The sequence below is a fragment of the Haliotis cracherodii genome, unplaced genomic scaffold, assembly GCF_022045235.1.
Source record: "Haliotis cracherodii isolate W230 unplaced genomic scaffold, xgHalCrac1.p SCAF_8, whole genome shotgun sequence".
NCBI classification, from domain to species: domain Eukaryota; kingdom Metazoa; phylum Mollusca; class Gastropoda; order Lepetellida; family Haliotidae; genus Haliotis; species Haliotis cracherodii.
In genome coordinates, this window is record NW_027266341.1 from 11,158,651 (window position 1) to 11,179,821 (window position 21,171).

General features: G+C 39.9%; 1 protein-coding gene across 1 annotated transcript in view; it reads right to left on the minus strand.

The window, feature by feature from the left end:
- Nucleotides 1-274: 274 nt before the first annotated feature.
- The window catches only part of LOC139450795 (serum response factor-binding protein 1-like), a 39,780-nt gene continuing 18,883 nt past the window's right edge, over nt 275-21,171 (minus strand). Inside the window, exon 2 of the mRNA XM_071232635.1 lies at nt 275-796. Coding sequence (XP_071088736.1) covers nt 275-796 — 522 coding nt within the window. The remainder of the gene's footprint in view (nt 797-21,171) is intronic.

The following is a 21,171-nucleotide window of genomic DNA, read 5'->3' on the forward strand; positions in this document are numbered from 1 at the left end:
TGTTCCACTCTCTGGGATGTTCCACACTCTGGGCGGATGATTTACATGTAGACCATGGGGGTTGTCTGTTGATACACACAACACCGATGACACACTACAACTTCACACTCTATGACGTGACACTCTATGACGTGACACTCTGTGACGTGACACTCTATGACGTGACATTCTGTGACGTGACACTCTATGGCGTGACACTCTGTGACGTGACACTCTATGACTTGACGCTCTATGACGTGACACTCTGTGACGTGACACTCTGTGACGTGACGCTCTATGACGGGACACTATGACGGGACACTCTATGACGGGACACTCTATGACTTGACACTCTATGACGTAACACTCTATGACGTGACACTCTGTGACGTGACACTCTGTGACCCTCTGTGACGTGACACTCTGTGATGTGACACTCTGTGACGTGACCCTCTGTGACGTGACACTCTGTGACGTGACGCTCTATGACGGGACGCTCTGTGACGTGACACTCTGTGACGGGACGCTCTATGACGGGACACTCTATGACGGGACACTCTATGACGGGACACTCTATGACGGGACGCTCTATGACGTGACACTCTGTGACGTGACACTCTGTGACGGGACGCTCTATGACGGGACACTCTATGACGGGACACTCTATGACGGGACACTCTATGACGGGACACTCTATGACGTAACACTCTATGACGTGACACTCTATGACGTGACACTCTGTGACGTGACACTCTGTGACGTGACACTCTGTGACGTGACACTCTGTGGCGTGACACTCTGTGACGTGACACTCAAGCTGTTGGGGAAAGATGACACCCACGTAGTTGGGCAAGGATGAAACACATGCTGATAGTAAGTGAGTAGTGTTTAACGTCGCTTTTTACAGTATTCCAGTCATATCACAGCGTGTCAGCTTAATGTGGGAGGAAAGCCCCAAGTGATGCAGGTTTTAGACGTTTACCACTAAACCCATGAGCATGGGTATGGTGCTGACAAAACTAGAAACATAATCGGGGCGAACCAGGATTCGAACCCACAATCATAGGATTCTGGCGTGCCCAGAACGCAACTCTGTACAGCAAATTGCGGCGCCTCAGATGACTGGGCCACCCGTGCCCCCCACACGCTGATGGATCCCACACTACACCTCATTAGTCAACTCCAACAACTACTGTGGTTTACTCTCCCCAAGAAAACTCCCAGCAATCCCATTATCTGACTCATGCATTTGTACACATTGAGACATTGTGTGGACATTGTCCAGCAGGCACCATGACAACAAACACCCCTCCAAGAGCACCATCAGCACTTCAATGGTACATCACCCAAATCAGATTATTTTGAAAAAACACACATTTAAAACACTCCAAACACTGAAATGACCTGGCCGAAAATTATACATTGCCATGTTAGTGTAATCTAAGAAAACCCCTTACCTCAAAACACAGGAAAATCACCAATGTCCATTGTAACAAAAATGTCCAATTGCCGATACTAATCAGAAATCTTCATTGATGATGAAGACTGAGTCTCGACACAATAGTAATCCCCCTGCTCCGTCGATCCGTCCATCCCCCACTTAATTGTCTCCCTTCTTGTCACGTGTGTCTTCACTCAAGTGGTGGCCATCGAGGTGACCACACTTTAATTCAATTGCCGTGATCGGTGCAGCAACATGCCTGAGAGACTGTGACACGAAGCTTTCCGAAGACCAATGTTTAATTGTATTTATTTCTGGAGTCTAGCAACTCATTCCCTGTAGGTTGGGATTCGTCCCAGGGAGTTGAACTGAGAAATTGCATTAGTTTCTGGGCACTTGCTCAAGCAACATGTTACACTTGCCCAGTAACCGCCCAATCCTTTGAGAAGGAAAATAAGGTCCTCACCAGATTTCCACGCAATCAATAACCAAAATAATGACTGCTTGACGGTTTTTCACCATTTCCACGTCTCTTCGTTTCTTCCATTTGGGTAATTTTTTGCGTCATTGGAATGATTTCAATTGAGCGAAATCGTCTCATGTTCTGTGTGTGTTTCGATGTAGAGACGAGAATTGTGCCATTGTAGCATTGTTGACTGAAATACTGCAAGCTGATGACATCACAGCTGTAATAGAATGAGCCTCCCATCCAATCAATTCCCCTTTTTTGCCTTTGATTTGAAAAATTCTATTTTGGATATGGAAATTCAAATATCAAAGGATTATGCAATATCATTAGCACATAAATATCATTACGGATGTGGAAATAATAGCAGTGCGATGAGATGTATTACTTTGAAATGATAAATGGCTAAATCATGTCGATGCCCTAAACAAACTGATCACACACAAAGCACACGTTATTAAACATGTACAAAAACACAGTAATGTATCACGGTCAATTCGGTCAATGGATATGAAACACATTAACTTGGTGAGATCAACACGCGTTCATTTCACCATCCACAAAAAGCCATCACAAGAGTTTCGGGGATCAATACAACAAACTCACAGCTCCAAATGGAAAATATATAAATCAGGATCAATACTTAATCAGACGAATCATGCTTTCTGGCCCCCAAACTGTCCCTTAATTCAATAAGCAAAACATGTGTATAGACTGCTGGCTTCAAAGCCAGACAGAATGGCTTCAATGAAATGGAATTGTCCTGTACACAGTCGCACGCTTCAGTAACCACAGGAACAATATGGTGAGGATTTTCGACTTCTGATCACTTCTGGTCAAGGCTTATCACCAGTGGTCCAGGCTCATCCCGAGTTGACAGCATGATATCATCTTCAAGCTTCACAAACAAAACTGAAAGGACTCGCTCAGGGATTGAAATCAACCATTGACAAGCAATACACTGACCAATCTGTCAATAACTGGTTTGCCTGACCACTTGCTGTGCTTTTGTCTGCGAATACACCTCTAAATGACCACTGGTCAAAATGTCAGTTAAAATCATATCTAAATCACATGCATGCCGGGAATAAAACATGTTGCTGATTTAACAGAAAAACACACAGTGTGTCTTGCAACGGCTGACTTGGTCCATCTCCCAGGACCAAGAAAATATAAATGAGTCCAACTCAGAGTCAAGAATGATTTGGCAAGTCCAGATTGCCTCAGCTGTTCTGGCCTCCACTTGGATTGTACTTCATAATTATAGATATATATTTTCAAATGATATAACCTCATTTCTGGGACTAATGTTTAAGCTGACTAAACCACCTTAGTTTCAGATCAGGTGGTATGTTAAATCACATAAAAAGATAGTGATGTGATTAGAAATCTAAAGGTGACTTATGACCAACACGCATCTAGTTTCAACTCCATGGCTCACTAACTCTCATATCTGGAGGTGATAAATCCTCAAACTCGTCAAATACTTCAAAGAAGGGGAGCTGAAGCTATAAATGTCAGGAGTCCACAAACACCACAATAATAGGACGTACATCACTCCAGAGTTCTAGCACATGACAGGCAAAATCTATACATCTAATGATTTTGTTGGGGCCTTGTTTTTTAAGGATGATACTTTCACATCTAAAATGATGAAATTACAACCTGTTTTTAATGAGTATTAGCTACCACAACCTCTTTCAAACGATTTTGAGACACCATATTTCATGACATGCTAATGGATCTTAATCAAGATGAAAGATTACAAACATAATTTTTCAGAAATAAACATGAAATGTGTGAAATATTATATGTTTCTCCAGTAAAAATATGACACTAGCATATTTATTATGGGTTTCAGACAGTTGAAATGTAATTCCTTAGGGCTATGGCCAATAAGATAACAGTAAATGCCAGTCAAGCACTGCAGACAATCACCAGAGAATTCATTACACTTTTCAATGATACTGACTTGGGAAGGTATATTTAATTACCGAAGTTGGTTTACACAAACATTTGCCTTCAATTCAATATACCGGTAGGAAAAAAAATATATTAATCAATTTCAACTTCCAAACTGGTTCTGCATTTAATGAATGAACAACAAGTAAGTCTTAACACACCGAAAGATAATTGATTGTTTTCTTCTGTCAAAAGATGGTATATATGTTATATTCACCATTCTTTATGAACAGTGAGCAGAAATTTTGTTGTTTTGTTTTTGCAACTAAATGTAACAAGACCCCAACTTTTCTTTGTCAAATGTCATTTTTTCCTTCTAATTTCGGGTCGATCTTGTAAATGAACTTAATCAAAATTCTAAGGCCTGAGTAAAAATAAGCAGTACTATGCAGTGATAAACACTGACTCTAGCCTTGGGTAGTCTCGCCGTGTCTGTTTGTCCCTAGTATCGAGAGGGCTAGTAATATTTCAGACATATGGGGACAGTCCTCATATTACCACTATTTGGGTTTGCCAAACACTGCCTTTTCATGATATTGGCTACATTGCCCCAAAGAAAATGGCCAATAGTCAACCTGCATAGATGGCAAGCCCCTTTTCATAATTGTTTATGTATGTCTGTGACAGACAGAAAAAGGACATAGCTTCATATGACTTAAAATGTTGCAAATAAAAAAATAAAAAATGTCATTTTACCAAAGTAATCAGTGAATGACAATTAACATTCAGAGAATATCTAGCAAGCATCATGGAACTGTGGATTACAATATATCACCTGCATAAGGCGAGTTTTTCGTACCTAGGATAAGAGTGGTTTCAATGGGGGTCTCCTGCACGGGAGGGTTTTGATGTCCCCTCCCCCCCCTGCCCTCCCCCAACACAAAGAAATCACAGTGAGCAAAATTCCAACACTGGAAATACCATGTCAACAAATCCTTACTGAGGTATGCAAATTAATCACATAATTACACAGTCTGGTTATAAAAAGCATTCAGGGCATATCTTGACTGATGTTGGTAACCTATTTTATTAATTTTATTCAAAATTTCATTCATAATTGTTTACATCAATTACGGTTAAATAGTGTGTGAAGTGATCAGTAGATCGCACAACTTAACATTATTTATACCTACCATGGTCAGATTACCACTATTGATGCCTTGAAACGAACATTGGTGGACAAAAGAGGGAGATATATATATCGTAAATGCCATACTTAGACTCATTAAAAGTATTTGTTGTAGTTTGACTATTCTAAGTCAGCATATGCAATAACAAGCGCAGGAGGCTCGAAAGGAAATACTATTTAAACAGTAAATCATCATGTCTAGTGATGTTTCATCTCAAATTTGTAGTGACAAAGTCAAAATGTTATCACCAGTTTGTTTACCTGGATTTCCTCAAGGGAAATGATGTCATTTGTTTTCTAATTGCAAATGAAGGGATTGTGTATACTCTGGTGATGTTCTTCATTCCAGATTGCTTGACAGACGGGTATATAAATTAGCATAGATTTTCAAGGCTTGTACAGGGGGGGTCACCTTATATGTGGGGTTGCTTTATAGACGGTGATATACATTTTACTCCCTCGTGAATGAAAACTTTTGGCAAGTGACAATGGATGGAGTTTTAAGAATGCTCTATATATTACCCATTGCCATAGAAACAAAGAAAGAAACATATGAAAGGAACACAATAACAATGGATGACATTGTTCTCTAAAATAAAGCAATGTGATGTCATATCACTTCAATTGACCAATCAGCATCTAGAATTGCTAAAATCCACACGTGCAAATATCAGTTATTACACCAGATCTTTCTACCTTTATCATGTTTATTACTGTTATCATACCTCTTGACAATAACAGTTTTCATATCCTAAATTCCCAAACGTATACTGGCACTGTAACAGGCTGTCTTTTGAAAGCAATACCTTTTCATGTGCATACTTAAAGAGGAATACCCGGTATCCTAAATTCAAAACAGGCACCATATCTCTCAATGACCATAATTTTTTTTTTTAAATTGGCACCATATCTCTCAATGACCATATTAATTTTTTTTTAAATTGTAGTTCATTGTTTCCTTTGTATAAACAGTCTCCAGCACAATATCCCAATTCAGAAGTGAACACATTATAGCTGCCATGTAAATTGCAATGCATTTCAGTAACCACCCTGACATACATGAAATTCAAGAGTAAGTTTATACATAATCAGTATCATACATTACCTTTTAATCTGGCTCTTCGGTGCAGAATATCTCTGCGTATCTCAAACAATCAAATACCACCAACATAGCATGACAACACCTGATTGGTGCAACTCCTGTCTCACAATGCTGGCAACATATTGTATCGATTTTTCAACACAATCATATTCCATAATCCTCGAATGGCATTGTAACTGCATTAGGTTAGCAAGATTGTTATCGAAAACATCCAATACACAATAGAGCCTGGCATGCTGACAATGTACTCCTGCAACAGGTTTTATCAATCCCTGAGTAAGCCATACTATTCATAAAATCTGTCTCCTAGGACAATCTAAATCAAGAAACTCCATGGAGAATTGGAATTAAATAGAACCAGCATCGGAGTATTGACGCTTATTTCCAATATGTCATTTTGCATCTGGATGCAGTGAAATGAAATTATGCAGGTTAGCGTTACATAACAAAGACGAAGTGGAAAGAGGAGTGAACGACTTCACCAAGTACTAAACACGGATAGAATCAATGATTTTTAAAATGTAAATTACTGCTGAGAATACACACAGAGCGGGTCTGTCAGTAATGAATGAAGCAGTATTGTAAACATCATAAAGAACCATCCCCAGATGACACACGCGATAGAAATCTATTCAATGTTTCTCCAAGATCACAAACAGGATAAATGACATTTCACAATATTTACAACCATCAAATCAAAGTTTTACTACCTTACCTTGATAGTTTTATCAATTCCACAGCAATAAATGCACACAATCCTCACACACCAACACGATTTATCCCTTTGGACCGCCAAGCTATCCGAATGCCGTTTGCCTCATAGCCAATACAATCAATGCTTTCAAAGCATCAGCTGTTCCGATTCACTGCCCTTCCTAACCCCGCAACACCTGTCGAGAGTATGCTGTCGTCTATTGCCCTGGTCCAGGTGACACATGCTTCGAGTCCATCATGTCCAATAGGTGTCTCAAGGACTCTTAACATCGGCCACCTTGATAGCCGGTCCGATTCAAGTAGATAACCCTTGTGTTGTTTGCTTAGTATAATGTGACCAATGTTCGGCACACGGCCATGCGTTAAAGCACTTTGTAACATCAGATCCCCTGTTTGGGGCTTACATGCTGTCGGGGTAGGGCTTTAACGGGTATTTGTGGGAGAGTCTGAAGGTAGAGTTACAACGAGGTGGTTGTGTTCTGACAGCCTACCGCACATGAATATCAATAGATGGTGAAATAGATGTTGTATTGTTAAACGCGATAAGCTGGGCCGTTCGGTGATGACAGTCAATACAATGATCCACGTCAAGGGAGTGAATGATGAAGAAGCTTATGTTGGTAAACAAATGCTTATCATAACTGAATATATCGTTTATGAAAAAGTTATGAAAATCATTTGGGTGATTTATTCGTTACTGAAACAAATATAGTGTATGCTTACATCAAAGCTTAATCCAAAAACTTTCATGACAAATATTTAATTAAATTTCTATTTTGTCTTCTAATTTTTTTCGACAGGTATTGGGTTAAATTAGGTACATGACAGTTGTGCAATTTTCAAAAGTGAATGGAGACACCGAGTTCTAAGAAATAAGATCATCAATCCACATGGGGAATTGAACCCAACCTTAGGTATGATAAGCAAACACACAAACCACAGTACCACTGCACTTGCTGTATAATTCCCTACCCCATGATGAAGACCACTTTGGTTCCCTGTTGGTGAGAACTCTGGATAATTGTCTCAACACAAAAAGGTACTGAAAGTACCAGACTTGTGAGCAGGATGAGCAACTGTAATTGACATAATTAGCACCCGGGCAGTTCACCCAGTCAAAGGGGCTTTAATAGACTAAAAGGTCCCAGATTAAAGTTATACATGAGGTTTAATAAAAACAACATCTTTGAAGCAACCCTGAGTATTAAGGAACCCACAAGTGTGTTAATGTCAGAGCTGAAATGGGGATGAGTATAGACTGCTGGGGCTGAAACGAGGATCAGGATGTAATTAGGGAGGATTGTTTCACATAATCAGACTAAAAATTGAACTGGTAGAAGAACAAGAACACCTACACCTTTGGAAGAACGTCTCTGTGACCACTGCTCAGTCCTTGGAGATGAAGAACACTGTTTGATGTCTCGTAGTAAAGACTCAGACATAAGGCACACACTAATTAATTCTCTTTCCTCCTCAAAAGAAATAATTTTGAAAGCCTTAAAATCACAGAAAAATATAGCTTACTTTTTAGACTGACTGACTGACTGAGTATGGTTTTACACCGCTTTTAGCAATATTCCAGCAATATCACGGCGGGGGACACCATAAATGGGCTTCACACATTGTACCCATGTCGGGAATCAAACCCCGGTCTTCGGTGCTTTAACCACTAGGCTAGGCTACTTTTTAGAAATAATGAACCAGGTACGACAATTAATGTGATACATATACAACTTCAAATAAATCTGAACTATTCATTATAGATTATCTTAGATCATAACATAATATTTTGTATTGGTACTTTGCATTGTTATCCTGATTTATTATGTATCTGTTTACATAGCTTATAGCAAACTGTCACTGTTTCTCCATGGAAAGTCTGCACAATAAAATATCTTGTAACTTGTCAAAAGGGTCCACCAGGGCTTTTTACATACCAATTGGAAAATACTGAAGACGCTAGTACTGATCTGGACACAGACAGTTACCACTGATTACACTGAATATTTAAGGATGGAGACCTATTTCAACCCTTAGTATTTCTGTGGAGTGGGGTATTCAGCTACTCCAATACACTGCAGTCAGTCTTGACCCCATCTGGACAGCCATCAGGACAATCCTGCTGGGTTGGTTGTGGTTGGTTTGTTGTTTAACACCTCACTCAGCAATGTTCCAGCTATATGACGGCGGTCTGTAAATAATCCAGTCTGGACCAGACTATCCAGTGATTGATATCAGGAGCATCGATCCACACATTTGGGATCAATGACATGTCAGCGAGCCTGACCACCCGATCCTGTTAGTTAGCATAGTCGCCTTTTACGGCAAGTATTGGTTGCTGAAGACCTATTCTACCCCGGAATCTTCACGGGTCCAATCCTGCTGGGAAGCTCTATATGCAAATACAGGGACATCTACATCCCCATGCTGTGACACATTGTAAATCGCTGGTATTCCATGTCCTGAGTTCCAGATGAACAGTGTAGTGCTGTGCATTGATCACATCAAATGATCACTCAATTCAACTCTTGTGATTTCACTGAAGAAATACTTGACACTATAAAACCTGATACATGTTACAGATTTCCTTGCAATTGTAATCTAAGTATTAAGCACCCTGCTTCAATAAACGCCCCCCTGACTAAATTACACCAATGTGTAATCTTAATATAAGTGCTGTGGACAAATAAACAAAAATTTCCATTCAATATTTTCTTGAATATATTATGAAAATGTTTTTACAGAAAACAGCCCAGCAGAAGGGGCACATAATAATTTTAATCGAAAAAAGTTTGCTTCACTACCGCTCATTTTCTGAAAGTGATCTCATTTTGCATGGTTTGGTAAGCGCACTGTGACATATTCTAAACACCCAGAGCACTTATTACAGTGATTAAGGTAATTCATGGATTAGTTCTAAAAGGATGGTCATAATTTAGTAATCAGGGGGCAGTCAGTTGTGGGGTTTCATTAATTTCATCAATGATTGCACCTCGTCAATACAAGCGTCAGAATATATACCAAGATCACAAAACTCAGTACTTCCAATTAAATACAAATACTTTCCATACAAACTGACACAATCTTCTCACATTGCTGTTATGACCCCAGTTTGAGAACAATCGACAACCACATTCCCCATCACTTCAGTTTGGGCTCATGATTCACACCATACAACAAACCTCATCGACAGTTTGATTATTGACAAAAGAAGGAGTTCAAATAGGCATTTGTTCGACATAAACACAAAAGTGACACATACCACTTATCAAACCAATCTACCTACACAGTATCTAGGAAGTGGGCAAGAAGGGACGTCATGTCCTGAAATCTATCACTGACAGGATGACAGTGATATCAACAGCACTGCTATGACCACAGATAGCATTAGTCACAATGTTAGATAGCAAATAGACCGGCATTGTTCCTATAGATAGTGCGATAAGTAAAGCGTTACCTGGTGAGCCGACGCCGCGCTGCAATGATACTGTCTGTCAGGGAGCGGAGAAACTGATATATATACTACATACTCTTGAAATCCACATGATATGGACAGACACTAGCGATAAATGTGTCTGTTGCGACTGAAATTGATTGTGTCTGGACTGCAGTCGTATACTTGAGATGGTTCACTATCAGGGGATTAACTTGTTATCAGTCTGTACTGGTGCTTGTAATGAACATACTGAGACTTGTCATCAGAAATTAAACGTCTTATATTTCAAATGAGTGACAGGTATTAAATAAATTGAAAATTTCTGTACTGTACAGACAAATATGTATCTTTCACAACAAAACCTTGTTAAAGGAGTGAGTTGGGTTTAACGCTGCTTAGAACATTATTCCAGTTATATCACGGCATGTCATCTTTTTGTGGGTGGAAATCCTGAAGTGATGCAGGTCATAGACGTTTATCACTTCAGCGAAACCCATGAGCACAGGGGAGCACTGGGATTCAAACCCACAGTTATAGGTTTCTGGTGTGTCCAAGGGACGCAACTCTGCACAGCAGAACAGCAGCCTCCTAGACGACTGGGTCACTCGTGCCCCACTTACTGTCACAAAAATGTTATTGTTTCAGGTATTTACAGATTTGTTAAAGGCAAAATGGTTTCATTTGTATCATTTTCACACTGATGATGATGATGATCATCATCATCATCATGATCACAATATGCACAGTACATCAAAACACTTTCTTCATGACAACTCAATTCAGTGCACCCATCACTCCATGCAGATCAAAAATTGTACGTATTCACTTTCCAAAAATGTCTGACAGTGTATGCTGGCTTTACTGGATTACATCTAGGCCCCACATCTAAACGGTCTCTTTGCACATCAGTATCAGTATGATCAACTCATTTTGTGGCCTTTTGACATTTACCAACTTCGATCACCATGGGCACTGTGTCCGATTTCATGTTGGTATTGAACTTATTTAATGGAAAACGGGTTACAATTTTGACTGGTTTTTCCCTGACATTTTTATAATACTCTACAAATGTACAATCTTCTGTCTAATGTCTGTATTTATGGGCAAAATTATTCCGAAATTGCCATGAGGACGTGGACTGTCATCACATGCTCTGAAGCCTTGGACTCAAACCTGAGAGAGTAGACCGAGTGATTTGATCATATCTTTTTGTGTGGATTATTTTCCGGGTATTTTTTACAGAAATTATTGTGTATGTAAATGAATGACGATGAGTGATTTGATTGGCTAACATGTATCATGTAGCGAAGACTGGCAATCTGTAGTAAACATAAGCAGGCTGTAAACATGAATATGTAATTTTATTTCAATTTGTTTAGATGGCATAAATTTGAAGCAAATGATATCTATTGGCCTATTTGCGGAATAATTACAGAGTGCTGCAGAAGCTGATTTAACCTACACCAGTGCTGAATTGTCAATAAGAAATCACACCCTCGATCGATTGAGACGATAATTAACTGAGATAAATGACTGAGATGATTTAGATGATGCTTATGATGCTAAAGATGGATGATGATGATGATGATGATGATGATGATCCCTCTCATAATTCAAGCACAGCCATATTGTTGGTTGGTTGGTTTGTTGTTTTACGCTGCACTCAGCAATATTCCAGCTATGAGACAGCGGTCTGTAAATAATCGAGTCTGGACCAGACAATCCAGTGATTAATATCATGAGCATCGATCCACACAATTGGGATCGATGACATGTATCAACCAAGTCAGCGAGCCTGACCAGCCGATACCGTTAGTCGCCTTTTACGACAAGCACAGTCGCCATTTACGGCAAGCATGGGTTGCTGAAGACCTATTCTACCCCGGATCTCCAAGAGTCCACAGCCATATAACACTACCATATCGAACATGTAAATAATATGAGAAAACATTTCATCACAATGTTATCTATTTGTGCCAGCTGACACTGTGGTGTCTGTCCCTGTGTGTAGACTACAATGCATCCACACTGTGGCATGATACAAATACAAGTATCAAGTCACCACTACATCCTAGGATGAAAATCGTTGAACTCCATATCAAAAACGGGCGGTCAGGTAGCCTAGTGGTTAAAGCGTTAGGTCGTCACGCCAAAGACCCGGGTTCGATTCCCGACATGGGTACAATGTGTGAAGCCCATTTCTGGTGTTCCCCCGCCGTGATATTGCTGGAATATGGCTAAAAGCGGCGTAAAAAACCATACTCATACTCATATCAAACACAAAACATAACTGAATCATCTATAAATAATGCTAATATATACGATATATCAGTTTGATATATGACACATAAAGTGTGAAATATACAATAACGTCCAATAATATGTAAATGTTTCACAAATATTTCACAAATATTTCACAAAGTGTTTGAGTGAGTGAGGTGGGTTTATTTCTGATTCGATATATTCAAGTTATATAACAGCAAGGAAGAAAGCCTTAAGTGTTGCAGGTGTCAGCCATTTACCACTTTGTGAACCCAGACGTTTGGTGCTGAAAAACCTGGGGACAAAATCAGGGCAAACAGGGATTTGAACCCACAACCATATAGGTTTCTGGTCATTGACACCGGGGCCACCTGTCATGCCTGCATCCTCACAAAAATGTAGGAAATATGCAGAAACAGAAGCTCCTATCTGTAACCATGGTAACATGACTCCAGAAATAAAACATCATTAAAAAAAATTTCTAAATGAATGAAAATGCATCAATAACATCCAACGATACACATTTACTTCAAATATCAAATTGAAATATACTGCTACATAGAACGATTTTCCCCAATCATTTATGATCATCTGACAATAGTTCCTCAACTTCTTTTGAGTAGTACATATCAATTTGATACAAACAATAAAAGGATACATCAATTCCATATATCAGAAACGATGAGTGAGTGAGTATGGTTTTCGCCGCTTTTAGCAATATTCCAGCAATATCACGGCGGGGGACACCAGAAATGGGCTTCACACATTGTACCCATGTCGGGAATCGAACCCAGGTCTTCGGTGTGATGACAAGGCTACCCGACCACCCCTCAGACACGATGAAACAAATATTAATTTCATCTATGACAGATATATTTCTCTGCATGCTGTTGTATCCAACAGCAACCAAATCCCAAAGTCAAATGAAGCATGTTGCTGATGACAAAAATATCAGCATCATTCTATATTATTCCCCCTATTGTAGTTCAAGCTCTTCCTATTATCAAATACAAAGCCATGTTGACAATACATACTTGTTACTGCATTGACTGAATCAATATATCCCCATGTATGTCAAATTGTTTGCACACAAACCCCTCTCCCCCCACCCCCATTCCCACCAATCTCTTCATTAACATACAAGAAAGCATCATCAAAGTTGCTACTTAACTGCTAGTAACGACAACCTGATACATTTCTGATAACAATGCCGATGGGCCCCTTTCTCTTTGAAGTGCCCTATCAGCGAAGCCCCTGCGCTGTTTACACAGAGCTCAACGATATACGACTATACGCCCTTCATTGATTTTGTGTTAATCTCTCATCTAAGTACAATTCAATACTGATATATCTTGCCGGTGATGTGCTTCTCCGTGGATATTAGCATGCCCGACTGATGTTAACACGGTAAAACCACAATCTACATCAGATAAAAGTGTTGGTGGCATATGCTGTTCTTTAACTGCCAAAACAATTATGATGTTTGTCTTATGTGGCAGAAAATGCATTGACAAATCAGGGTTCTGCATGCAATCTTGCTATTCCATCAGGACTTAGGCAAGGATGATCATTTCTTAAAGATTTTTTCCCCCTGTAAGTCATGATTTATGTTAACGCAGATTCTTTGTTGATGAAAAATGGAATACATTTTTTAAGAAACATTCCGCTCTAGTCAACGCAAACAGTCTTGGTCTTCCATTGAGTGTAAAAGATGACGGGCAAGACGATTCAAAAGCAATCAATGTTTGACATCAGTGATAGTGGGTGAGAGAGTGGGTGGGTGGGTGAGTGAGTGAGTGGGTGGGTGGGTGGGTGGGTGAGTGAGTGAGTAGTCGAATACCAAATCACAAACATATCTTGAGTCAGAGAAAGAAACATAGTACCAGGGTAGATGCAGTGAGTGAGTGAGTGAGTGAGTGAGTGAGTGAGTGGATGGGTGAGTGAGTGAGTGAGTGAGTGAGTGAGTGAGTGAGTTGTCGAATACCAAATCACAAACATATCTTGAGTCAGAGAAAGAAACATAGTACCAGGGTAGAGGCCATGAGTGAGTGAGTGAGTGAGTGAGTGAGTGGATGGGTGAGTGAGTGAGTGAGTGAGTTGTCAAATACCAAATCACAAACATATCCTGAATCAAAGAAAGAAACATAGTACCAGGGTAGAGGCCATGAGTGAGTGAGTGAGTGAGTGAGTGGATGGGTGAGTGAGTGAGTGAGTGAGTTGTCAAATACCAAATCACAAACATATCCTGAATCAGAGAAAGAAACATAGTACCAGGGTAGAGGCCATGAGTGAGTGAGTGAGGGATTTAGTGAGTAGAAGAAACCCAAAATGGCTTTCACACAGTGTACCAGGTGGGGAATGAACCCAGGCCAGCTCAATAAGCTAAGATATAATCACATGGCCACCTCACTGCCCCTTTCTCCAGTCAATATCTTCAAAGAAAAGCCACAGCTTTGAAGCCAGTCTTTCACATCCTGGGTAAATGTTCATCTGCACAATAAGCCATAAGGACGTCCTGACAACAAATCAAAAAGCTGCTATCCTTACAAACTATATGATAATGTCTACAAATCGGGTAAATTGTCCACACTGAAAGACAGTGAGATCAGTTCCCCAAGGGAAGCACAGTTGAAGTCCTCTAACAGTTAATTATGAAAATAAGTGGTGTGACAAGTATGATTACAGGAAATTGAACGTTACTGAACACGTCCAAGTGCCTACAATATCCTATCATTATCCTGGTTAGACTTTCGGTGAACTCGGCTGCAATGGATGTCAAATTATCATAGGCATACCCCGCTGGGTAGGAAAATCGAAATCACACAAGTTTTGAAAATCTATGTAAATCATTATTTCCATACAATTTGTCTTTAGGCTAGTACTTTTTACCCCAGTGTGTCTCGTATTTCAAAAGTGAGAGCAGCATAATGCTTCTCTTTGATCGAAAGTTACTTAGAACCAAATTAAGAGTTATTTCTAAATGTACAATATTTTATTTTGATGCTTGAAGCATTATTAACAGAGGAAGCTGGTAAAAAATCTATTTTGCTCAATTAATCAGTTCGAAGGCTCTGTTTATGAAAAAATGGGTTGCTACAGTGGAAAATCATCATATATTGACAAAAGCATGTTTCAAAATCTGCCCTATCATAATTTGAAAATCTGTAAGCATACCTTGAAAACAACAGTGAAATTCAAGATTATGTACATCACACTCTCAAAGGACTCGCTCCCATCACCAAATAATACAATCATTTGGGAAAATAGAACAAGACACTCCCAGACTGATATCAAGGACCATAAACATGTGTGACCACCCCCCACCGTGCTAAAAGCTCTGTAACAATTTCCATTCACAAAGTAAAACATGTGGGTGGTTGATTCAAGGTGTGATTCATAACTGATTCATTATCAATCATTTCGGCAAGGTGATCAAGAAGTCATGACCTAAAAAACACTCTCCATCTTTGTTTAAAAAGCCGGAACTAGCAAGGGGCATGTTCGTCACATTACATGATCGGTGGTCGCCAGCCGGGTGCCAGGGATGTCGGCGCCACGGCAGCTGGCGCCACTGTGTGGTATCTACAGCAGACATAACACCTCTGGGTATCTACTGATCACTATAAGAGGTCCGAGACACACTTTGAGGGTATCGCTGGCAAGGGAATCAGCAAGCGTGAAACTGTCTCAGCCCAGCAATGTCACTGATCAGTGTAATGTACACAGACCTTATGTGTTATCTCTATGGCATCTATCACCACAATTATCTTCCACTACTTTGAGGTAACAAAAAACACAGATGTTTCAAGGCTCTAAATGTACAAAGCTTTCAATGGATGGATGGGTAAATGGATGGATGTCGCCTTATTTACAAAAAAGATTTAAGGCATTTTCAGCCTCAAATCTACAATAAAAGGTGGGTACAATGTGTGAAGCCCATTTCTGGTGTCTCCTGTTGTGATATTGCTGGAATATTGCTTAAAGCGGCATAAAATAAAACACACTCACTACAATAAAAGGTATCTTTGGAAATTATTAAAACAGATGGATAGATACCTGGATGAATGCCTGGCTGGCTTGATAAATACCTTATGGTTAAATGAACGAATGATGGATGGACTGATATACTGAATGAATGAATGAATGAATGAATGAATGAATGAGAGAACCAGGTCATAAATGAACAATCAACCAAACAAATAACTGTGTCAATCTTGACAAGCAAAATGTGTCCTAATTGTTAACAGGCAGCCATATACCAGAACTCTGACACAAGCCCTGGCAACAATTCCCTGCTACATTCCTCATGCATGCTTTAATGTTTGAGGGTAACATCAACACAAAGACTCGAGGCACTTCACCGCAATCTACATTATGTACCTGGCGTGTTTATTGCAATGGAATTTCCTGTCTGACATGATGCGAGTGACATCAGTTTATTTGCGGGCATTGAATTTCAGTCAAGAGCACTCATCAACCAAGCCCGACAAAGACGCTGTATCAGTGTCTCGTAGGTGTACTACAGGTGTGTCAATTACAGGTAAGTAATCGCCCGAGACGCTGTGGTGAGCGGTGATGTCGACTACATCATGTCAAACAGTAAACCACCCTCACTTGTTACCCAATCCATCTGACAACTGGCAATTACCCTGGCTTCACATTATTCAGTTGTGTGGAAAATAGCACCCTCCGGAGTGAAGGCCATTATTATCATGACACAAGTGCTGGCTCTTTTATACCAACATGATAGAGAAACACTGACGTAATCGTCTTGGACAACCGCAAACCTTTAAATCATTTTCAGGCAAATCTTATTTTCACTTAGGTCACAGACAATGCAGCATTGCCTCAAAAAGTGGAAAACTATTAATAGAAACCTTTTTTACTCATTCTCGGTTACCCTACACAAGTTATTTTCTCATTAGTCTAAGGATTCTGATGATACAAAATACAAAAAGTAAGAGTGAAAATATCATCTACAAAACACAATTTTGGCAATCTCACTGAATGCAAACACTTGGTTAAACAGAGATACAAACTTAACAAACAACGCAGATGTGGCACCATATTCAGCTAACTTTTTTAAGAAAACAAAGATCATAAAAAAATATATTATCTGTAAAACTAAAACGTCAACGCCAGAGAATAACCAGTCTCAATCATCCACGGAAACAGAATCCCCAGGGATCCAAGACATGAAAGACAGACAATACAAGGTCAAAGGTTCCGTGGCTGATGTAATTCATGCTGCTGCTATGATGACTGTTTGTTTGTTTTATCTTCCAACTGTTGGTCCCCACAGACATTCAAGTAACAAAACAAAGTTAAACTAAATAAAAGGCATGTTCGTCTAATGTCAGCTCACCAAATCTATCTTGCTTTGAAGTCATGTGAAGCACAGTGAGTGAGTGAGTGAGTGAGTGAGTGAGTGAGTGAGTGAGTGGGTGAGTGAGTGAGTGAGTGAGTGAGTGAGTGAGTGAGTGAGTGAGTGAGTGATTGAGTGAGTCAGTGAGTGAGTGAGTGAGTAGTCGAACACCAAATCACAAACATATCCTGAGTCAGAGAAAGAAACAAAGTACCTGGGTAGAGTGAGTGAGTGAGTGAGTGAGTGAGTGAGTGAGTGAGTGAGTGGGTGAGTGAGTGAGTGAGTGAGTGAGTTGTCGAATACCAAATCACAAACATATCCTGAGTCAGAGAAAGAAACATAGCGCCAGGGTAGATGCAGTGAGTGAGTGAGTGAGTGGGTGGGTGGGTGGGTGGGTGGGTGAGTGAGTAAGTGAGTTGTCGAATACCAAATCACAAACATATCCTGAGTCAGAGAAAGAAACATAGTACCAGGGTAGATGCAGTGAGTGAGTGAGTAGTCGAATACCAAATCACAAACATATCCTGAGTGAGTGAGAGGGCCAAACCTGTCAACACTCTTGCAATTAGATGAAATCACCCACTCTCCCACACTAGAGACTATTTCTCCCGCAAAACAGCAGTTTTCATTGACTTTGCCTCCATTGTCACACAAGTAAAAACAAGGAACAGGAATTTTACAATCATGGAAATCTACGAGTAAGTATTCTGATTAAGTCCATAGTGCATCCATGCATGTGATACCTCCCTATCTGTCTGGGAGGCTCCCAGATTAGCGACACCCGCCAGGGGACTGTTTGCTCCTAATGAGCCTTTGTCTTGTAATCAACTGCTGATTAAATCCATATGGTGAACGATTTAACAATTTAAACTGTGAAAAAAACTAGGATAGTCCTAACAGGTGCCTGAAGGGTTGGACTTGAAATGAATAATCAGCCGAGTGCTTATCACTTTCTGAAATGAACTGTTCTCCTCAGGATCTTTGTATATTCATTCCTCCATAACTTACAAATATAGACATACATGGCCAGCCCAGTCAACATGACTTTATTGGTTATCAGATTTATCCGAAATTATGTTAAAAAGTCAATACCGTATTCAACATTATAAGCACCCAGGGCGCTCTCAAAATTAGAAATAGGGAGCTCTTATTAGGATATTATTTTGGTGAAAAAAACAGAGTTGAAAGATAAATTTCGTGGTTTTTACAGACTGAAGTTTTTATGTACGACAGATATAATATATATAATCCAGATTTATTAGCCCATAACTAAGGGTGCATATAACACACGAGTGCGTATTATACGCAAATGAATAAGTCTTGTGTACATTGATCAATCAGAAGGGATGCTAATTGGGATTGTTCACCAGCCAAAATATTAGCAAATGTCGCCGTGGGCGCTTATTACGTCAAATACGGTATATCTCAAAGTTACGCCATTAAGATCTAGGAAATGAAAACAAAATATGACCAGCCAGCGCCAGAAATGGGCTTCACACACTGTACCCATGTGAGGAATCGAACCCGGGTCTTTAGTGTGACGAGCGAATGCTTTAACCACTAACCTACCGGACCACCCCTCAAAAATTTATGTAAAACTTAGGTTAATTTGCCTTTAGGCTGATTTCGTGACTCGCCTTCACAGAAATATCAGCACACTGAACTGTATCAAATTTCGCGAGAATGTATCATGTGATCATTTTATACAAATTGATTGGGTAATAGTTTGCTAGCGTCCCAGATCGGCAATCACCAGTACTAGTCAACCAATGAAATTAAGACAAGTCAAGGCTTATTTCATTCATAAATCGTACTAAAACGTATCAGCACTTATAAATATATTTCAATATTTGTTTTTATCAGAAATAATCTTTGAACGAAAGGGATATTGGTAGACTGTACTGGGTTTATTCTTGGTAGAGGGAAGGCAAACAAAAATAAAGCTAGCTATATGCATAAAACCATTAGAGTGAGTGAGTGAGTGAGTGAGTGAGTGAGTGAGTGAGTGACTATTCACAAACATATCAACAGTTTCTCACAGAAAGAAACATTGTGCCAGGGTAGAGGCCATGAGTGAGTGAGTGAGTGAGTGAGTGAGTGAGTGAGTGAGTGAGTGACTATTCACAAACATATCAACAGTTACTCACAGAAAGAAACATTGTGCCAGGGTAGAGGCCATGAGTGAGTGAGTGAGTGAGTGAGTGAGTGAGTGAGTGAGTGAGTGAGTGAGTGAGTGAGTGAGATGCCATTTGACCAGTATTTCACGGTACGTCGAGGAAAGTCTGAAGTGAAGCAGGTGTTGGATGTTTGCAACTTTGGTGAAGCTAAGAACAGGGTATGGCGCTGACAAACCTTGAGACATAATAAGGGCAAATCTGGAATTCAAAGGATTCTGCTTTGCTTGAGGGAGACCTCTGTACAAAACATTATGAAGAGCAGTAGATCACAACAAAAACCTTGAGATTTAGTAGCTGGAATGGGTATTATCAGTCTCTATGAGTTGTTGGTTTGTTGTTCGACGCCGCACTCATCAATATTCCAGCTATATGACGGCGGTCTGTAAATAATCAAGTCTGGACCAGACAATCCAGTGATTGATATCATGAGCATTGATCCACGCAATTGGGATACAATGACATGTATCATCAAGTCAACAAGCCTGACCACCCAATCCTGTTAATCGCTTCTTACGACAAGCGTTGTCGCCTTTTACGGCAAGCGTGGGTTGCTGAAGACCTATTCTACCCTGGATCTTCATGAGTCCCACGTATATGCGTCATCAATCTGTCTTGACATAATTGATCCTGGATCACACTCAGGTCAGATTCTCTATTCATCCCTGGCTTCATCAAACTCACATTACAAATTAATCCGAATGTCTCACAGTGACCAGAACTTATTGCAACAATGCCATCATGATGGGAAACGTGTCTTTGGCAGTCTAATACAAGGAATTTCAAACCTTGTACTTACCAAGCCTGAAGCAACAAAGCCTCTAAAAGTCCCTTAATCATCCTCCATTCTTTACAACATATCTTTCCAGGAATGAGACAGATGGTGTCAACTCCACGCCTCCACATCAGGCAGTCAGTTATGGCAATACATGATTAACTTAAACAAATACAACAACATAAGATGTTCCTGGCATTATTGGTGTTGAGGACTTGTATTTCCATTTGCCAAACCTCATTTATTCCTCAAGAAGTGATTGCGGAATGAAAAAAGAAACAATACGTTTTGAAAACAAACTTGATCCATGTAAACATACACATAAACATCTCCCAGGTTGCGGAACCCAGGAGTGGGACATCTTCT